Source organism: Oncorhynchus tshawytscha, linkage group LG04, assembly GCF_018296145.1.
Source record: "Oncorhynchus tshawytscha isolate Ot180627B linkage group LG04, Otsh_v2.0, whole genome shotgun sequence".
NCBI lineage: Eukaryota > Metazoa > Chordata > Actinopteri > Salmoniformes > Salmonidae > Oncorhynchus > Oncorhynchus tshawytscha.
In genome coordinates this window covers 28,102,884-28,122,469 of record NC_056432.1, presented here as the reverse complement: position 1 = coordinate 28,122,469, position 19,586 = coordinate 28,102,884, and the positions used below count along the sequence as shown (strand labels likewise).

The window sequence follows — 19,586 nt, the reverse complement described above, 5'->3', positions numbered from 1 at the left end:
TATAAAAAAGGCGGGGGGACAATGCAAATGGTCTGGGTAGCCATTTGATGAGCTGTTCAGGAGTCTTATTGCTTGGGTGTAGAAGCTGTTAACTTCTTATGGTATAGGGGACGGTTGCGTCCCACTTGGGCAAAAAACAGGGAAAATACAGCGTGGCAAATTTAAAAAAATAAAATAAAATAAAAAATAAAAAAACATTTTACATCCAAAATACCTCCATTTGGTTGGCGCGTTATGTTCAGAAATCAACAGGCTCCAGCGGTCACGACATCGCAGACGAAAATTACAAATAGCATCGTTTTTTATAATCAATCCTCAGGTTGTTTTTACAATATATAATCGATAATATATCAACCGGGAATGGAGCTACTTCAATAGGAGAGAGAAAATGGATGCGCCAAGCTGTTGTGCATACAAAACATTGCTGGCACCCAGCCATACAATGACGCGATGTGATCTTTCTCGCTCATTTTTCAAAATATAAGCCTGAAACTATGTCTAAAGACTGTTCACACCATGAGGAAGCCATAGGAAAAGGAATCTGGTTGATATCCCTTTAAATGGAGCGAAGGCAGGCTATGGAACATGGAGCTTTCAAAATAGAGGCCACTTCCTGGTTTGATTTTCCTCAGGTTTTCGCCTGCAATGTCAGTTCTGTTATACTCACAGACAATATTTTGACAGTTTTGGAAACTTTAGAGTGTTTTCTATCCTAATCTGACAAGTATATGCATATTCTAGATTCTAAGCCTGAGAAATAGGCTGTTTAATTTGGGTACGTCTTTCATCCAAGCATCAAAATACTGCCCCCTACACTCAAGAACTAGTTTTTCAACCACTCCACAAATTTCTTGTTAACAAACTATAGTTTTGGCAATCTACTTTGTGCATGACACAAGTAATTTTTCCAACAATTGTTTACAGACAGATTATTTCACTGATAATTCCCTGTATCACAATTCCAGTGGGTCAGATGTTTACATACACTGAGTTGACTGTGCCTTTAAACAGCTTGGAAAATTCCAGAAAATTATGTCATGGCTTTAGAAGCTTCTGATAGGCTAATTTACATTATTTGAGTCGATTAGAGGTGTACCTGTGGATGTATTTCAAGGCCTACCTTCAAACTCAGTGCCTCTTTGCTTGATATCATGGGAAAATCAAAAGAAATCAGCCAAGATTGTAGACCTCAAAGTCTGGTTCAATTTCCAAACACCTGAAGGTACCACGTTCATCTGTATAAACAATTGTATGCAAGTATACACCATGGAACCACGCAGCCGTCATACTGCTCAGAAAGGAAACGCGTTCTGTCTCCTAGAGATGAATGTACTTGGTGCGAAAAGTGCAAATCAATCCCAGAACATCAAAGGACCTTGAAGATGCTGGTGGAAACAGGTACAAAAGTTACCACAGTAAAACAAGTCGTATATCGACATAACCTGAAAGGCCGCTTAGCAAAGAAGAAGCCACTGCTCCAAAACCACCATAAAAAGCCAGTTACGGTTTGCAACTGCACATGGAGACAAATATTGTAGTTTTTGGAGAAATGTCCTCTGGTCTGATGAAACAAAAATAGAACTGTTTGGCCATATTGACCATCGTTATGTTTGGAGGAAAAAGGGGGAAGCTTGCAAGCCGTAGAACACCATCCCAACCGTGAAGCACGGGGGTGGCAGCATCATGTTGTGGGGGGTGCTTTGCTGCAGGAGGGACTGGTGCACTTCACAAAATAGATGGCATCATGAGATGGAAAAAATATGTGGATATATTGAAGCAAAATCTCAACACATCAGTCAGGAAGTTAAGTATTGGTCGCAAATGGGTCTTCCAAATGGACAATGACCCTAAGCATACTTTGCATAAGTTGTGTCAAAATAGCTTAAGGACAACAAAGTCAAGGTATTGGAGTGGCCATCACAAAGCCCTGATCTCATTCCTATAGGGAATTTGTGGGCAGAACTGAAAAAGTGTGTGAGAGCAAGGAGTCCTACAAACCTGACTCAATTCACCCAACTTATTGTGGGAAGCTTGTGGAAGACTGCCCAAAACATTTGACCCAAGTTAAACAATTTAAAGACAATGCTACCAAATATGAATTGAGTGTATGTAAACTTCTGACCCACTGGGAATGTGACAAAAGAAATAAAAGCTGAAATAAATCATTCTCTCTACTATTATTCTGACATTTCACATTCTTAAAATAAAGTGGTGGTTCTACCTGACCTAAGACAGGGAATTTTAACTAGGATTAAATGACAGGAATTGTCAAACTGAGTTTAAATGTATTTGGCTAAGGTGCATGTAAACTTCCGACTTCAATTGTAGGACTCCAGGTCGGGTTAACAGGAGCTTGCAATGTTTTCAACTCAGGTCCACCAGGAATTGTTTATGAGAAAACATACCCCTCTCTCTCTAACTCTTACCAGAAGCCGCCATTCGATCCATTCAAAATATGGAGAAGCCATCTGGTTGAATAGCAGAGCCGATTGTATTGTCCGTAAGCCATGTCTCAGTAAAAACAAAGTCCCAGCATTCCCTGATGTCCCTCTGCAATTGAAGCCTTGCTGTGAGTTCACAAAGTTTATTTTCCAGCAATTGGACATTAGCCATCAGGATACTAGGAAGAGGAGGCAGTTTAGTTTGGATGTATTTATGCATTTATATTCCAAACAATAGCCAGTGTTTTGGAACACTGGCTTATGTTTTGGAATATTAAACAATAACCCTACGTACATGCTTTGCATTCTGTGCGAGCTTTCCTCTGGTCGGGATTATTGTCAGTGACAATATTGCGTGTATACCCTCTTTTGTGCTTAAATCGGTTAAGCTGTCTACCTACCTCTCTCCTTGCAATCCAACTACAGTGGATAGGTTACCAGTTGTCTGGGTCTATCTTAGTCCCTGTGGAGCAGCCTGAGAGAGGACTGAAGTGAGAGAGCATGAGGAGCCTCATCCTGTAGGAACATTGAGGCAGGCTGGTGAGACCTTTACTGACTGCTGTGGTTGAACCACTAATTCAAATCAACACTCCTGTTCCCTTGACTCACGTAGCAGAGCAGATTTTTATTTTACTACCCCCTGACCTTTGACAAATAGAACATTTATGAAAGACTACCTGAAATTAATACAAATAGGTTTTACTTCTTGAGTTCAGCTCTCTGACTTCAAAGCACAAACTAAGATGTCAAACAATGAATACCAAATGTGGATGAAATATCTACAGCTGATGCAACCCTTGCTGTGTGCCACCACACCGTTATGTTTTCTTTGTGTCTTAAATTGAAAACAGTACAGCTCCTCATTAGAGCCCCAACCAATGTGAATGGACAAAGCCATTGATCATGTGACACCATTCATACCTATGTGAAGACTCAATAGCACATTGAAGCCAAATGAAGTTGGTTAAGATGGCATCTCAAGGATACATAACATGCTCAGTTTGAGCTAATCCAGGAAGTGATGTTGCAGGCTAGCTCAGTGCTCCCCCCTCTTATTGAATAACTCTAGTTGAAGGCCAACCAGGGTCCTCAGTCTGCCATTGGCAACTAAATTGTCCTTATAACTTATTCTGTGTGTGATTTTAAAATTGGTCCAAGGACATACATCTGGTATATTAGAAGCAATTATTGGTACCATGATTGTCTTCTAAAAATGTTGTTATTTACACAGAGATTTACATTTTTCCATTGACTGGGGATCCTGTTTTCTGCAGTTCTGCACTTGGCCTTGAACTTCCGTGGCTTCAGTGAGAGGGGGCAGTTGTTCTCTCCTGGCACCAACACAGAGGCAGAGGAGAGGAAGCAGGGGCTCAGCTCTCTCCTGGCACCAACCCAGGGGCAGAGGAGAGGAAGCAGGGGCTCAGCTCTGTCCTGGCATCAACACAGAGGCAGAGGAGAGGAAGCAGGGGCTCAGCTTCTCCTGGCACCAACACAGGGGCAGAGGAGAAGAAGCAGGGGCTCAGCTCTCTCCCCACTAGCCCTGTCAGTGCACTGGAACATTGGGTAAAGGGAATCGGACTGAGAATGTGATGTTTAGTGGGAGTATTGCTGGAATCCTTGCCAGATTCTTTCCTTCCCACAGCTGCATTGGTTTGGAGGAAACTATAAAAACAATGCCTTAATTTGAGATCTTAATTGCAACCAGAGCAGGCTTGTTTACTGAGAGTCAACAAGAAAACTACAGAGCTCTCTGCGTACTAATGAACTAACAGCTTTATGGAGACGAGGTTTCACTCCTACACTTAATTATGTACGGCTTAGTTGTTATTAATGTCAGCAGTCATTTACAGTGTGATAGGCATTAGAATAGAGTCTGCTAGTTTTTATTTTTGCTTTTTAAGTCTTATTTCCCCTCATGTGCTGGCAAAGGTAAATTCATGACAGCATTCCAAGTTTTCTGATGTCTCTATAATTTCCACTGTCTCTATTCATCATCTTACAGTGGGGTGTGCAGCCCAATGGAGCTGCAGTAAGCTGTTGTACCTAAGAATAAAAAGCCTCATTGGGCATTTTGTGTTCAGTCAGTGCAACAGGCCTTTCATGTGCTCCCCGCAAGGGCACAGGCTGCGTTGAGAGTTACAGGCTGCGTTGAGAGTTACAGGCTGCGTTGAGAGTTACAGGCTGCGTTGAGAGTTACTGCCTGCGTTGAGAGTTACTGCCTGCGTTGAGAGTTACTGCCTGCGTTGAGAGTTACTGCCTGCGTTGAGAGCTGTGCATACGTAGGTTGTTGGTGGCACCTTAATTGGGTAGGACGGTCTCGTGGTAATGGCTGGAGCGGAATTATTGGAATGGTATCAAATACATCAAACACATGTTTTCCATGTGTCTGATTCCATTCCATTTGCTCAGTTCCAGACATTATTATGAGCCGTCTTCCCCTCAGAAGCCTCCACTGGAGCTGTGGTCAGGTTCAACTGGGCTGTGCTGAGGAGAATATGAACAGAGAGGAAGATTGATTCAGCAGACTTTACTTCCTCCTTCACAGGAAGTTCAACCTGAATTAATGTGTAGCTATTCAGGGTGGATGGAGCTAAAGTGCATTGTCAGCAAAGTTCTTCAGTCATATCATCTGAGGGATGGGCTCAAACAAATAATTATCCAAAGATTTTAGCATTTTCCAATGTGGCTGATTTATTAGTTGTTCCTTGTACATAAAGCTATGTGGTTAATTGTGTAACTGCTGATGCGAATGTGAAAATATTACAGTAAAGTACACAGCAGGGCGAGGGAGCCTGTAACTCTCAACACAGCCTGTAACTCTCAACACAGCCTGTAACTCTCAACACAGCCTGTAACTCTCGGGGGGTTACTAAAGTCATGGGTACCAGCTCACTACTACTGTCGTTTTCCCAGCAGTCCTCTCTTTCTACAGTATGTGTGTTTTATTACTGGCAGCTGTGCCCATTTATGTTGCTACATTTTCTGTTGCTTCAAAATGTACTCATCATGCAAAGCCTGATTCATGCGTCACCAAATAAAAACACAGACTGGCTTTATGGAGGAGGAGGAGGAGGAGGAGGAGGAGGAGGAGGAGGAGGAGGAGGAGGAGGGGGGAGTGATGGAGTTTCTAATGGAATAATGGACTGTACCCCTTAGCAAATGACAAGTAAAAATGTTAACACAAGATTTATTTTGCTTGGATTTCATAGTTCCCTATTGAAGTATAACTTATTTAAAAAGCTTATTGTTTAATAGTTGAAAGTCACAACATCTGATAGATTGGCCAATGAACATCATGTGGCGATATAATAGTATAGCTACAGTATGTTTTAGAGACTTCTGTACAGAACACTTGTGTAACTATACGCTGGTTAGTTACAGGTTGCTTGATCAGGAAAATTGCAAAAATAATTCAATTTTCCTCCAGTGGAAACCATGACGTGTTTCATAGAGCCCTCGGTTCCATATGACGCAGGCAGAGTTGGATTGGAGAAAGAGGCCTCACATGAACCTTGCTCTGTCTACATGTAATCCAGCTTGTTGGGTTTTACCTTATCTCCTGGGTGTGGTCGCATCACAGACACACGGTCATAGCCTTTCCTCAGCAAAACCCACAGAGCATCCAGCTTGCCCTGCAATCACAAAGCAGTACACAATACCAATAAGATGCGTTTTGTGCATGGTTTTGTGTTGGTGTGACTATAAGTCGCTATTGACACACTATACTAATACTTTACATGAAATTCCAGGGATTATCTTCGAACTCAACCCATAACTTCATCATTTTCTCAATGCATGTCTATCTTTTACCAATTAGAGTGTTCACATTGTAGATTGAAATTCAATTTAATTATAAAACAGCTGACCCAAATTATTATCAAAGCCAGAACCTGAACAAATGATATTTGCTCATTATGAGTTCTGTTTAGACCCAGCCATTGCTAAGAGGTTGGGGAAGGGGGCAGAACAAAAATAATCTGTTTTTCTACACAAAACTACTGGTTCTGCAGCCCTTGTCCCCTGGAGGTCAGTCCAGTGTGTATCTGGTTTCAATTAGCCATCCCCTGCTGACTGTCAGGACATATAGAACCATGCCTTTAACTTGTGCCTGGCCCTGTGTGTAGACCAGTGGTCACGTAAGGACTGGGACCCCAACACTAAAATATGAAATATAATAACATAATACATAATAAACTCCAGCTTCAACCCATCCTATCAGTCAAATACATGGCCATATAGTAAGGAACCTATGTTGAGTATGTGATTGAACTTGACAACTGTGTGTGCAATGTATTGTCCAGGTCAATACCTTAATTGGTGAGTACCACTTATGAGGGCCAGGAGGCTTGCGCGTGCCATTGTTGAGGATGCGAGTCGGGGTCTGTATAAACTCCTGCTCGGGCATCTTCACCCTGGCGTTCTTGGCCTTCTCCAGCTTGGCTCCCTCCTCAGTAGAGCCTTTCTCACCCCAACGCACCTGACAAATAAAAAGAGGTTTTCAGACCGGTCTAGCTTACTTTCAACCACATTCAAGCAGTCAGATCAACCACTTAGTGTGTGCTTGGTTGTTTGCCATTGCTGTTCTTTCAAACAGAGTCTTCCTATGTCAAATAGCATGGAGAGGACAGCTGTAGATTGTGAGGAAGGGCAGGTACATTACAGTAGTATGAAGTACAGTAGTGGGAATGAAAGCTGGTTGTCAGAACTTAAACACAGCAGGGCTCCAGGGAAGCTCACCTCCATCCTTTTGATTCCACCCACACCTCTGCCACCATAGTAGGAAGCATCAACCGTGGGCCACTTCTTCTTGGGCATCCCATCTTCTTCCTCATCCTGAAGTGGGGGGAAAAAAAAGAGAGTGTTAAAGACAGGTGTTAATATCGCACATTTGATTCACAGTATCTAAGACAGGGTTAATAAAAATGTAGGTCTGAGATTATTCATAATTTCACACACACTGGTACCATTGGTTCTGAGATACAGTTTAAACACCAAGCCCCCTGTCTCTCCATCTTTCATATACACTGCTCTGTCTAATATTTCAGGTCCTGGGTATGATTTCCATTATTTTCTAAGTCAGTCTCCATCTACTCACTCTCCCCCTCGCCACATTACCTCCAGTCCCGTCCGTGGCGTGCGTCAGATCAGAGGAAATGACAGAGTCCACAGCCCACCTCCTCATGTTTCAGCTCTTTCACAGGCCCAGATTCAGACTAATTGAACCCATCAGGACTATGATCAGGGCCTTCCAGGGAGGAGGTGGCAATAACAATAGACTGACGCCATCACCCTCACTGACCCTCACAGAGACACAGACAATGGGCAAAGAGCTTCACAGAAAAAAGGAGGAGATACCTCCTATATGATCTAATTGAATTGGAGTAGGGGAGATGCTAACTTCACCAATTTTGTGTGGACATTCCATATGCCGGGTTAATGAGGTGATTTTACGACAATTGATATCTTACAAAATCAACATCTAAAAGAAGCACTGGTATAATCATAATGATATCAGTTGAGAAGACAAGTACTTGGATTGTGTCACTACGGTATACACCTGCCTCTATTCTTTCCTGATGACAACCATAGACACGTATATAATAAAAGGAATTCATTGCAACATTTATGTGTGCTGTAAAAAAAGCTTTATGACGTTTAACTGAGTCACATTTGATAGAATTCTGTTGACAGTTGAAAATGTTTGTAAGTAGAGTAATTTGCGGTGCTGTTTGTTGTTCACTGTGAAAGTATTTATTGTTGTGAAGTATTGATAGTTTCATCTGATTAGTCAGTGAATTTCCAGAGGTCTGGAGGGATTTCAAGGAAAGGATTCCAAACAGATGGCTCTTAAATAAGGCCTTAGTTGAAACCTTAAACTTGAAGAAAATCCCATACAGTGAAGTAAAGGGATAATTATTCTCAGCTTTCTTTTTTATCATACTGTACATGGGGTGTATAGAAATTGATTATCAATTTGTACTGTGACCAGAGAAAGGGGCTGTTCAAAGAAGATCTCCTGCCTTTTTTATCAGAATGTATTTGCTGGGAGTAAGGGGTGGTTTAGGACTACATGAGGTGTGGAAAAAACAGGTCTTCATAGTGGGAGGGTGTTGTCCTGACCATGCTCTGGTTGGTGGATACAGTACTACATATCTATCATGACACTACTTCAAAGACAAAACCACAGCAATTGGGCGGAATAAATATCTTGGTCATATGTCAGTCTATAAAATCATGGGGAATATTCCAAATGGTCAGTGAGGTTTGTGATAATTGAAGAAAATGGACCAAAAGCAATGGTTTCCAACACCTATTAACATTCTAAATGGTTTTGCTACATGTCAGTCAGTCAACTATAACCTGGTAGCCTACAGTAGTGTATCTCTCTATTTCACTAAAACTATCCACCAAAAGTATTATTACTTTACCTAGAAAACAAATGGCTGAAAGTGTATTTCTCTTCTGTTTAATGGCCATTACATTTAGAGCCATATCATTGTGCTACGGTGGGTGAACAGAGACTTCTCTACCCTTCCAGAGACAATCTCTAACTATAAAGTCAGACATACTGTGGAAAATCTATCCCACACTCCAACAGTAATTAAGTAAAGGGTTTATTTTTTTCATGTGTTTTTTCTTACCGAACTGTCTTCCAGTACTGGTGGTGGTGGCTCATGGATCATCTGTTGTTGGGGGGGGGGGCATGAAAGAAAACAAACATGTACTTCAAAATACACATTTAAAAACAGGGTTACATGAAATCACATGGCTCAGTTTTTTTCTCTCCCTTGTTCAACTATTTACAAGCGACTGACCTAGAAATCTGCCATCCAGATTCCTAAACCTGGGATGTTGGTTGGGTGGGGAGCGGAACAGGGATGGGGTGGGGGAGAGTAAAGGGCATGCGAGTGTATACTCCATGCGCACTTGTTTTTCTGTTTTCAACTGTGATGAAATTCAAGGAAACCTGTGTAAAGCGTATTGCAGGAAAAGGACATCTTAAAACATTTTACAGACAGCTTTTGACTACCAGCTCCTCCTGTTGGATTTAGGCAGAGCCCTGTGATGATGTAGTAGAATATTAGAATAATTTAAATGTTTAGTAAATATAGATAAAACTGTATTTTCCTCAGATTCTCTTCCTAATCTATAGCAAGATACATGTTTGTGGCGTGTCTATGGCCAACAAAACGTTGAGCAACTATAACTGTAAGCACTTAGAAAATAACCTGGCCAAGACAATTAATATACATGACTTGAAATGATACTTATTTTCCTCTGTGCTTCCCAAAGCCTGGAATACTAGCTGATTTCCCATGGTAACCTAGCATCACTTTCCTAAACAGTGCTGGGCAATGATTTCCACCGAAAAGAACTGAAAAGAACTATAAAGGTAAGGAGAGAGAGAGTAACATAGTAAAAACTTTCCAACTTTTCTGTTTCCAGGCTGGTAAAACAGATATTGAAAGGGCAATACACATCATAGACCAGAAGTGTTGCATTTTGTTAGGCATGGTTGGGAGGGAGAGGCAGTAGATTGGAGTTGGCATGGAGTTATTCTGAGAATGACTAACCTATGTATTCTGGGAAAAAGATGTGACCTCATGGAATTTGTTTTAGGAGCTTTGGCAAACATGAACACTGTGTGATTGTGTAACCTACTTCCCATATCTTGATGATGGCGTAAGTTTCCTCTCTCCTCTCAATGTTTTTGTCTAAATACTAGAACAATACTGAGAAGCTACATTGCCCTTGACCTCCATGAGCTGAGGGGGCAGCGGTTCTGTGACCTCCAGTTGAACAAATGACTTCAACAGAGGGACTAATTACTTCAGCACACATTTATCACTGGGCTTTGACCTCTGGTGACCTCTGGGCATAATGGACTAACAAAATCAATTGGAGGCCAAAAAGGCCAAGGAGTCTCATCCTTCACTAACTCATAACCATCTCACCATGAGAATGTTGTTCAGGTAAGTAAGGTGCTCGGAGTGTGCCAAGGTCATACAAATTAACTCTGGAAAATAAATCCATGATCACAGTGTATAAACAGTATAAAGAGTTGTCTCAGAAAAGACTTAGTGGAAATCCTGTAAGCTACACATAAGTTTACCTACCGTATAGAGCAATTTGTGTTTCATTTAAAAAGATTACAGCTTGTAAGACACTGTCCATGAGTGTGAATGTGACAGATAGTGTATGTGACTCACCACAGTGCAGCAGAGAGGCCAGAACCACCAGAGCAGCATGAAGACTAAGAGCATCATGAGGATGAGCAGGGCGATGGCCAGGATGGTTCCATCAGACTGGGACAGACAGAGAGTGAGGGACACCGGTCAAACTCAGTCTCTACTGAGCTGCACAACAGTGCAAAGGCTGAGAACCATCAGAAAGTTCAAGTGCCTGTTATTGTGCAACTACAGGAGAATAACATAATAAGGCATCGTTTGAGGCAGTTATTGGTTCCCGTGAATCGTTGATGGGGTACTGCATAGCACATAGTTGTGTTGCACAGTGGTGTGGTGCGTTTTGTTCTTACACAGCTCACAGTTGTAATGGTGACTGAACTGGAGATGAAACTAAGACCTTCATTCATGCTGACATAGAGGTTGGCTGCCCTGGAACACAAATGGAGTGTAAAGAGATAGAGTGTGGTGAGGATGGGTGACAGAAATATATAATATTCATTCAGTTATGGTAGTACTTACATTCCCTCTTCCTGTAGAATAGGGGCAGGACAGAGGAGATATGTATCTTCCACTATTAATGGCTTCACACCTAGAGGAGTAGAGGAGAACGAAGGGTCACCCATACACAAACCATAATGGTTCTGCTGTAGTCAGAGTGTAATTCAGACTGCACAGATCAAACTTCCATTTCAATCATCCGAATCCATTGACCTTTCGAGAAGTGGCGCAGATGCAGACAGGATCTGCGCCACTCAGGAGATTCAGATATCAGGAGATTAGATGTACAGTGGCTTCAAAAAGTATTTACATCTCTTTACTTTTTCAAAAACAAATTGTGTTACAGGCCGAATTTAAAATGGATTCAATTGAGAATTTGTGTCACTGATCTACACAAAATATCAAATATTGTCAAAGTGGAATTTTGTTTGTAGGGAATTTTAGAAATTAATGCAAAATGTAACGCTGAAATGTCTTGGGTCAATAAGCATTCAACCTTTGTTATGGCAAGCCTAAATACATTCTGGAGTAAAAATGTGCTTAACAAATCGCATAATAAATTGCATGGACTCATTCCGTGTTCAACAATAGTGGTTAACATGATTTATGAATGACTACCCCATCTCTGTACCGTACACATACAAATATCCATAGTCCCTCAATCGAGTAGGGAATTTCAAACACAGATTAAACCCCAAAGACAAGGGAGTTTTTTTACTGACTCGCACAAAAGAGCACCGATTGGTATATGTGTAAAAAGAAAAAAAGCAGACGCTGAATATCCCTTTGGTGATTTATTAACTAGGCTTTGGGTGGTGTATCAATACAACCAGTCGCTATAAAGATACAGGCGTCCTTCCTAACTCAGTTGTCGAGGGGAAGGACAATGCTCAGGGATTTCACCAAGAGGCCATGGTGGGAAACAAATTCACCTTTCAGCAGGACAATAACCTAAAACACAAGGCCAAATCTACACTGGAGTTGCTTACCAAGACGACATTGAATGATTCAGTTTTAGCAAAATGGCTGTCTAGCAATGATCAACAATCAACTTGACAGAGCTTGAAGAATTTTAAAAGAATAACGGGCAAATATTGTACAATCCAGGTGTGCAAAGCTCTTAGAGACTTACCTAAAAAGACTCACAGCTATAATCACCGGCGCCAAAGGTGCTTCTACAAACTATTGACTCAGGGGTGTGAATACTTATGTAAATTATATATTTCTGTATTTTATTTTCAATAAATTAGCAAATTAAAAAAACATGTTTTCACTTAGTCGGCATGTGGTATTGTGTGTAGATGGGTAAGGAAAAAACATAGTTAACCAATTTTGAATTCAGGCAGTAATGTGGATGTCAAGGCTGTGGGTAACTGGTGAAAGGAGTCAGGCGCAGGAGAGCTGAGATGCATGGACAAGGTATTTAATACAAGAAAACACCAGTACAAAACAACAAAACCCGGCAACAATAATAACAGCCGTAAGATACAGCCTAACAATAAAACAAACACGCACACAAACATGGGGGAAACCAGAGGGTTAAATAATGAACATGTAATGAGGGGAATTGAGGGGAATTGAAACCAGGAGTGTAGAAAACAAAGACAAAACAAATGGAAAATTAAAAGTGGATCGGTGATGGCTAGAAGGCCGGTGACGTCGACCGCCGAATGCCGCCCAAACAAGGAGAGGGACCGACTTTGGCGGAAGTCGTGATAGTACCCTCCCCTTGACGTGCGGCTCCAACAGCGCGCCGAACCCGGCCTCGGGGTCGACCCGGAGAACGAGGCGAAGGGCGATCCGGATGGAGATGGTGGAAATCCCGCAGCATCAAAGGGTCCAATATGTCCTCCACCGGCACCCAGCGTCTCTCCTGCGGACCGTACCCCTCCCACTCCACGAGGTACTGAAGGCCCCTCGCCCGACGCTTCGAGTCCAGTATGGATCGGACTGCATACGCCGGGGCCCCCTCGAAGTCCAGAGGGGGCGGAGGAACCTCCTGCACCTCAGACTCCTGGAGTGGACCAGCTACCACCGGCCTGAGGAGAGACACATGGAACGAGGAGTTAACATGGTAATCTGGGGGAAGCTGTAAACTGTAACAAACCTCATTCAGGACTTTGAATGGCCCCACAAACCGCGGACCCAGCTTCCGGCAGGGCAGGTGGAGGGGCAGGTGGAGGGTTGAGAGCCAGACCTCACTGCGGTTGCGGTCTGTTCTGGCTTTCTGACACCTCACTGCCCGCTGAAGGTGCACATGAGTGGCGTCCCAGGTCTCCTCAGCGTGCCTAAACCAGTCGTCCACCGCAGGAGCCTCGATCTGGCTCTGATGCCACGGCGCCAAAACCGGCTGGATCCCCAGTACTCACTGGAAAGGGTTAAGGTTGGTAAAGGAGTGGCGGAGCGAGTTCTGGGCCATCTCTGCCCAAGGTATGAACCCCGCCCACTCCCCCGGCTGGTCCTGGCAATAAGACCGCAGAAACCAACCCACATCCTGGTGTACTCTCTCCACCTGCCCGTTACTCTCGGGGTGAAAACTTGAGGAAAGGCTGACCGAGACCCCCAGACGTTCCATGAACGCCCTCCAGATCCTTGACATGAACTGGGGACCTCGATCAGATACAATGTCCTCAGGCACCCCGTAGTGCCGGAAGACGTGTGTGAACAGGGCCTCCGCAGTCTGTAGGGCCGTAGGGAGACCGGGCAAAGGGAGGAGATGGCAGGACTTAGAAAACCGATCCCCAACGACCAGGATTGTGGTGTTACCCTGTGAGGGAGGCAGATCCATCAGGAAATCCACAAACAGGTGCGACCACGGCTGTTGTGGAATGGGCAAGGGTTGTAACTTCCCTCTGGGCAGGTGCCTAGGGGCCTTGCACTGGGCGCACATCGAGCAGGAGGAAACATAAACCCTCACGTCCTTAGCAAAGGTGGTCCACCAGTACTTCCCACTAAGACAGCGCACTGTCCGACCGTTGCCCGGATGACGTGTGGGCCCAATAGATCAAACTGTCGCTAACAGCAAATGGAACGTACAGATGCCCAGCTGGACACTGGAGGGAGTGGGCTCTGTACGTAATGCCCGCTCGATGTCCGCGTCCAGCTCCCACACCAACGGTGCCACCAGACAAGAGGCCGGAAGTATGGGAGTGGGATCCATGGGCCGCTCCACTGTATAATACAGCCGGGACAGTGCATCTGCCTTAGTGGTCTGGGAACCTGGGCTGTAGGACAGGGTGAAGACAAGGAAGACAAGGGTAAAGAACAGGGCCCACCTTGCCTGGCGAGGGTTCAGTCTCCTCGCAGCCCGGATGTACTCCAGATTGTGGTGGTCAGTCCAGATGAGAATAGGGTGTTTAGCCCCCTCAAGCTAATGTCTCCATGCCTTCAAGGCCTTGACAACAGCCAACAGCTCCCGGTCCCCCACGTTATAGTTTCGCTCCACCGGGCTGAGCTTCTTCGAAAAGAAGGCACAGGGGTGGAGCTTTGGTGGCGTACCTGAGCGCTGAGTGAGCACGGCTCCTATCCCAGCCTCGGACGCATTCACCTCCACTATGAATGCCAAAGATGGATCCGGCTGAGCCAGCACCGGAGCCGAGGTAAACAGAGCCTTCAGGTGACCAAAAGCCCTGTCCGCCTCAGCCGACCACTGCAAACGCACCGGTCCCCCCTTCAGCAGTGAGATGATGGGAGCCGCTACCTGACCAAAACCCCTGATAGTTGTCAAACCCTTAAAAATCACTGCACTTCCATAACCGTGGTGGGAGTCGGCCAATTATGCACCGCTGAAATGCGGTCACTCTCCATCTCCACCCCTGAAGTGAAAATGCGGTACCTTAGGAAGGAGACGGACTGTTGGAAAACAGGCATTTCTCAGCCTTGACGTACAGGTCATGCTCCAACAGTCGACCAAGCACCTTGCACACCAGGGACACATGCTCGGCGCGTGTAGCGGAGTATATCAGAATGTCGTTGATATACACCACTACACCCTGCCCGTGCAGGCCCAGGAAAATCTCGTCTACAAAGGCCTGGAAGACTGATGGAGCATTCATCAACCCGTACGGTATGACGAGGTACTCATAGTACCCTGAGGTCGTACTAAATGCCGTCTTCCACTCGTCCCCCTCCCGGATACGCAACCGGTTGTAAGTGCTTCTGAGATCCAATTTTGTGAAGAAGTGCTCCCTGTGCATTGACTCAATCACACTGGCGATGAGAGGCAGAGGGTAACTGTACCTCACAGTCATTTGGTTGATGCCTCGATAGTCAATACATGTGCGCAGACCTCCATCCCTTTTCTTCTCAAAAAATAAACTCGAGGAGTTAGGTGAAGTGGAGGGCCGAATGTACCCCTGCCCGAGAGATTCGGAGGCATTTGTTTCCATAGCCTCTGTCGTCTCTTGCGACAGGGGATACACGTGACTCCTGGGAAGTGCTGCGTCTACCAGGAGATCTATCGCACAATCCCCCCATCGATGGGGTGGTAATTGAGTCGCCTTCTTTTTACAGAAGGCGAGAGCCAAATCGGCATATTCAGAGGGGATGCGCATGGTGGAGACCTGATCTGGACTTTCCACAGTAATAGCACCGACGGAAACCCATAAACATCTCCCCAAGCACTCTCCTGACCACCCTGTGAGAGCCCTCCGTTGCCACGAAATAGTGGGGTTATGACATACCAACCAGGGTAGGCCCAGCACCACGGAAAACGCAGGACAATCAATAAGAAAGAAACTTTCTCTCTTTGTGACCCTCCTGCGTAACCATGCCCAGTGGAGCGGTGGCCTCTCTAATTAGCCCCGACCCTGATGGTCGACTATCTAGAGCATGCACAGGGAAAGGCATATCCACAGAAACAATGGGGATCCCTAAAATATGGGCAAATGATCAGTCAATAAAATTCCCAGCTGCACCTGAATCTACGAGCGCCTTTTGCTGGGAATGCGGGGAAAACTCAGGAAAATGTATAAACAAAAACATGTGAGCAACAGGGGGCTCTGGGTGAGCCTGGTGCTGACTCACCTGAGGTGACACGAGAGTGCCCTGCCTGCTGCTTCGACTCCCAGAGGAACCTCTCCAGCACCGACCAGCAGTGTGCCCACTGCGGCCACAGATGCTGCAGGGAACTGTCCCTCCTCCGGTCGCCCTAGGCGCAGCACCTCCCAGCTCCATGGGCGTCGGAGCGGTGGTGCTGGGGGATGGAACTGACAGGCCCCGATCCCGACATCCGCGGGTAGCCAGCAGGTTATCCAGCTGGTTAAACGTGAGAGTGTGAGAGTGGTGTCCCTGCTGGCCAACTCCCGACGGACGTCCTTGCGCAGACTGCACCGGTAGTGATTGATCAGGGCCCTGCCGCTCCATCACGCGCTTGCTGCCAGGGTCCGGAAGTCCAAGGCAAACTCCCGTGCGCTCCTCGTCCCCTGCCTCAAGTGGAACAGACGTTCACCCGCTGCTCTACCCTCAGGCGGGTGGTCGAAAACTGCCCGAAAGCGGCGGGTGAGCTCTGCGTAAAGTGCTGCTTTTCCTTCCCCCCATATGGCGTTGGCCCCCCCCCCGGGCTTTCCCTGAGAGACCCGGAGACGAGGGCAGACACGCTCTCACGTCCTGAAGGAGCCGGGTGGACGGGCGCCAGGTAGAGTTCCAGCTTGAGTAGGAACCCCTGGCATCCAGCAGCCGTCCCATCATATTCCCTCAGGAGTCGAATCCCACTGGGACCGGGTGAAGGAGGGGGGAACCGTGGTGCGTGTAGTGGTGCTGGTGGAGGCGCTGGAAGTACTTCTCCTCTCTCCCATCATTCCATCGTCTGCAGCACTCGATCAATAGCGGTGCCGAGACGTTGCGACATGGTCGCATGCTGTTGGACGCGCTCCTCGACCGCCAAAGGGGGGTTGTCTGCTCCTGCCATTTATGAGGTGCATGTTTCTGTCAAGGCTGTGGATAACTGGTGAAAGGAGTCAGGCGCAGGAGAGCTGAGATGCATGGACAAGGTATTTAATACAAGAAAAAACAGTACAAAACACAATAATATGGTGCAAGAAAAAATACCAGTACCACGAATAAATGGGCGTAAAAACATTTAATTTTTACCTTTATTATTTTACTAGGCAAGTCAGTTAAGAACAAATTCTTATTTTCAATGACAGCCTAGGAACAGTGGGTTAACTGCCTGTTCAGGGGCAGAACGACAGATTTGTACCTTGTCAGCTTGGGGATTCGAACTTGCAACCTTTCGGTTGCTAGTCCAATGCTCTAACCACTAGGCTACCCTGCCGCCCCGGCAACAATAATACCAGCCGTAAGATACAGCCTAACAATAAAACAAACACGCACACAAACATGGGGGAAACCAGAGTGTTAAATAATGAACATGTAATGAGGGGAAATGAAACCAGGTGTGTAGAAAACAAAGACAAAACAAATGGAAAATGAAAAGTGGATCGGTGATGGCTAGAAGGCCGGTGACGTCAACCGCCAAACGCCGCCCGAACAAGGAGAGGGACCGACTTCGGCGGAAGTCGTGATAATGGAGCAAAATGTGGAATAAGTCAAGGGGTATGAATACTTTCTGAAGGCACTGTATATCAACTGATGTCTGGAATTCATTGACTAATGATCATGAAATTACATCATCTTATTGGATTTTTTGTATTGTACTGTGACATAATTAGTGTTCACAACAGAGAGCAGTTGTAATTTCTCTTGATGGTAACTCATTTAACATACCAATCTAATATAATACAGAGATGCTTAAGGACCATACTTAAATACCCTAGTCCTGACACCCATTTGACAGAGCAGAGACAAAGACAATGATTAAAAGCATAGCCTTCATTTTTAAAGAGAACCTCTAGTCTTTCTGTGTCCAACTTATGAAATGTTGGAAAACAGATCCAGTGAGCATGGTCATCGCCCAAGACTGCCTGTTTATCCTGGCTCATGGTTAACATACCCCTGCACTGAGGAAATCAACATGAGCGCTCCACAGCAAACGGATGACCGCTCCTCTCCTCTCCAGTAACACCCTGCAGGACGGAGGGGAGGAATTGGGACCAGGGGGAGATCAATACTGCAGCCTGCCAAGCTGAGCTCAGAGCCAACACAAACTCAGCCAGATATCCCATTCAGAGTTCAACTCAGCGGTCACCCACCTTATACTAAGCTATCAAAGGGGACTGAGAGAGTTGAGGGCCTCTTTGAAGACAGGCAGACTGGTTGACTGGCTGACTATAAAGGACTCTCTGGTCCCTCTCTCAGGTGAAGGGTTCTACCATTTAATACCATAGGGATCTAGATGCTGCCGCCAACAGCTTTGCTTCATGTCACAACACTTTGTTACACAGTTTACGCTGTGCGCATGATAAAAGGTCATGTAAAGTTTTACTACTGAGTGCAGACATGTGCCCACTGTTAAAGCTTACTCAATAAATCACAGCCAAATGTTATTGGTCACATACACATATTTAGTAGATGTTATTGCAGGTGTAGCAAAAATCTTGTGTTCCTAGCTCCAACAATGCAGACCAGCCTATTTAACCAATACTGAGACAATTTAACATGACATTGCTTCTGAGAATACAATAACATGGCTGCACTGCAGCATCCCAATAAAATGATGATTACTCCGGTTCCTGGGCATTTCTAAAGAATAAAGTCTTATCATGTCACAAGTGGTGGATTCTCATCTTTAACACAGTGCCTTCGGAAAGTATTCAGGCCCCTTGACTTTTTCCACATTTTGTTATGTTACTGCCTTATTCTAAAATTGATTGAAGGGCCTTTGTCAGGTAGGTGACCAAGAACCCGATGGTCCTTTACGGTAGAGTGGCCAGACTGAACCCACTCCTCAGTAAAAGGCACATGACAGCCCGCTTGAAGTTTGCCAAAAGGCACTTGAAGACTCTCAGACCATGAGAAACAAGATTCTCTGGTCTGACAAAACCAAGATTGAACTCTTTGGCCTGAATGCCAAGCGTTACGTCTGGAAGAAACCTGGTACCATCCTTACGGTGAAGCATGGTGGTGGCAGCATCATGCTGTGGGGATGTTTTTCAATGGCATGTACTGGGAGACTATCGAGGGAAAGATGAATGGTGCAAAGTACAGAGAGATCCTTGATGAAAACCTGCTCCAGAGCGCTCAGGACCTCAGACTGAGGCGATGGTTCACCTTCCTAGAGGACAATGACCCTAACCACACAGCCAAGACAATGCAGGAGTGGCTCCTGGACAAGTCTCTGAATGTCCTTGAGTGGCCCAGCCAGAGCCGGGACTTGAACCCGATCAAACATCTCTGGAGAGACCTGAAAATAGCTGTGAATCTCCCCATCCAACCTGACAGAGCTTGAGAGGATCTGCAGAGAAGAATGCAAGAAACCCCCCAAATACAGGTGTGCCAAGCATGTAGCATCATACCCAAGAAGACTTGATGCTGTAATCGCTGCAAAAGGTGCTTCAAC

General features: G+C 45.2%; 1 protein-coding gene across 1 annotated transcript in view; it reads right to left on the bottom strand.

Moving 5' to 3' along the window:
• Positions 1 to 19,586, bottom strand: part of LOC112248470 (anthrax toxin receptor 1) — a 51,000-nt gene that overhangs the window by 4,760 nt on the left and 26,654 nt on the right. Inside the window, 7 exon segments of the mRNA XM_042320560.1 lie at positions 5,993 to 6,073; positions 6,751 to 6,918; positions 7,179 to 7,274; positions 9,083 to 9,124; positions 10,652 to 10,747; positions 10,981 to 11,059; positions 11,150 to 11,219. Coding sequence (XP_042176494.1) covers positions 5,993 to 6,073; positions 6,751 to 6,918; positions 7,179 to 7,274; positions 9,083 to 9,124; positions 10,652 to 10,747; positions 10,981 to 11,059; positions 11,150 to 11,219 — 632 coding nt within the window.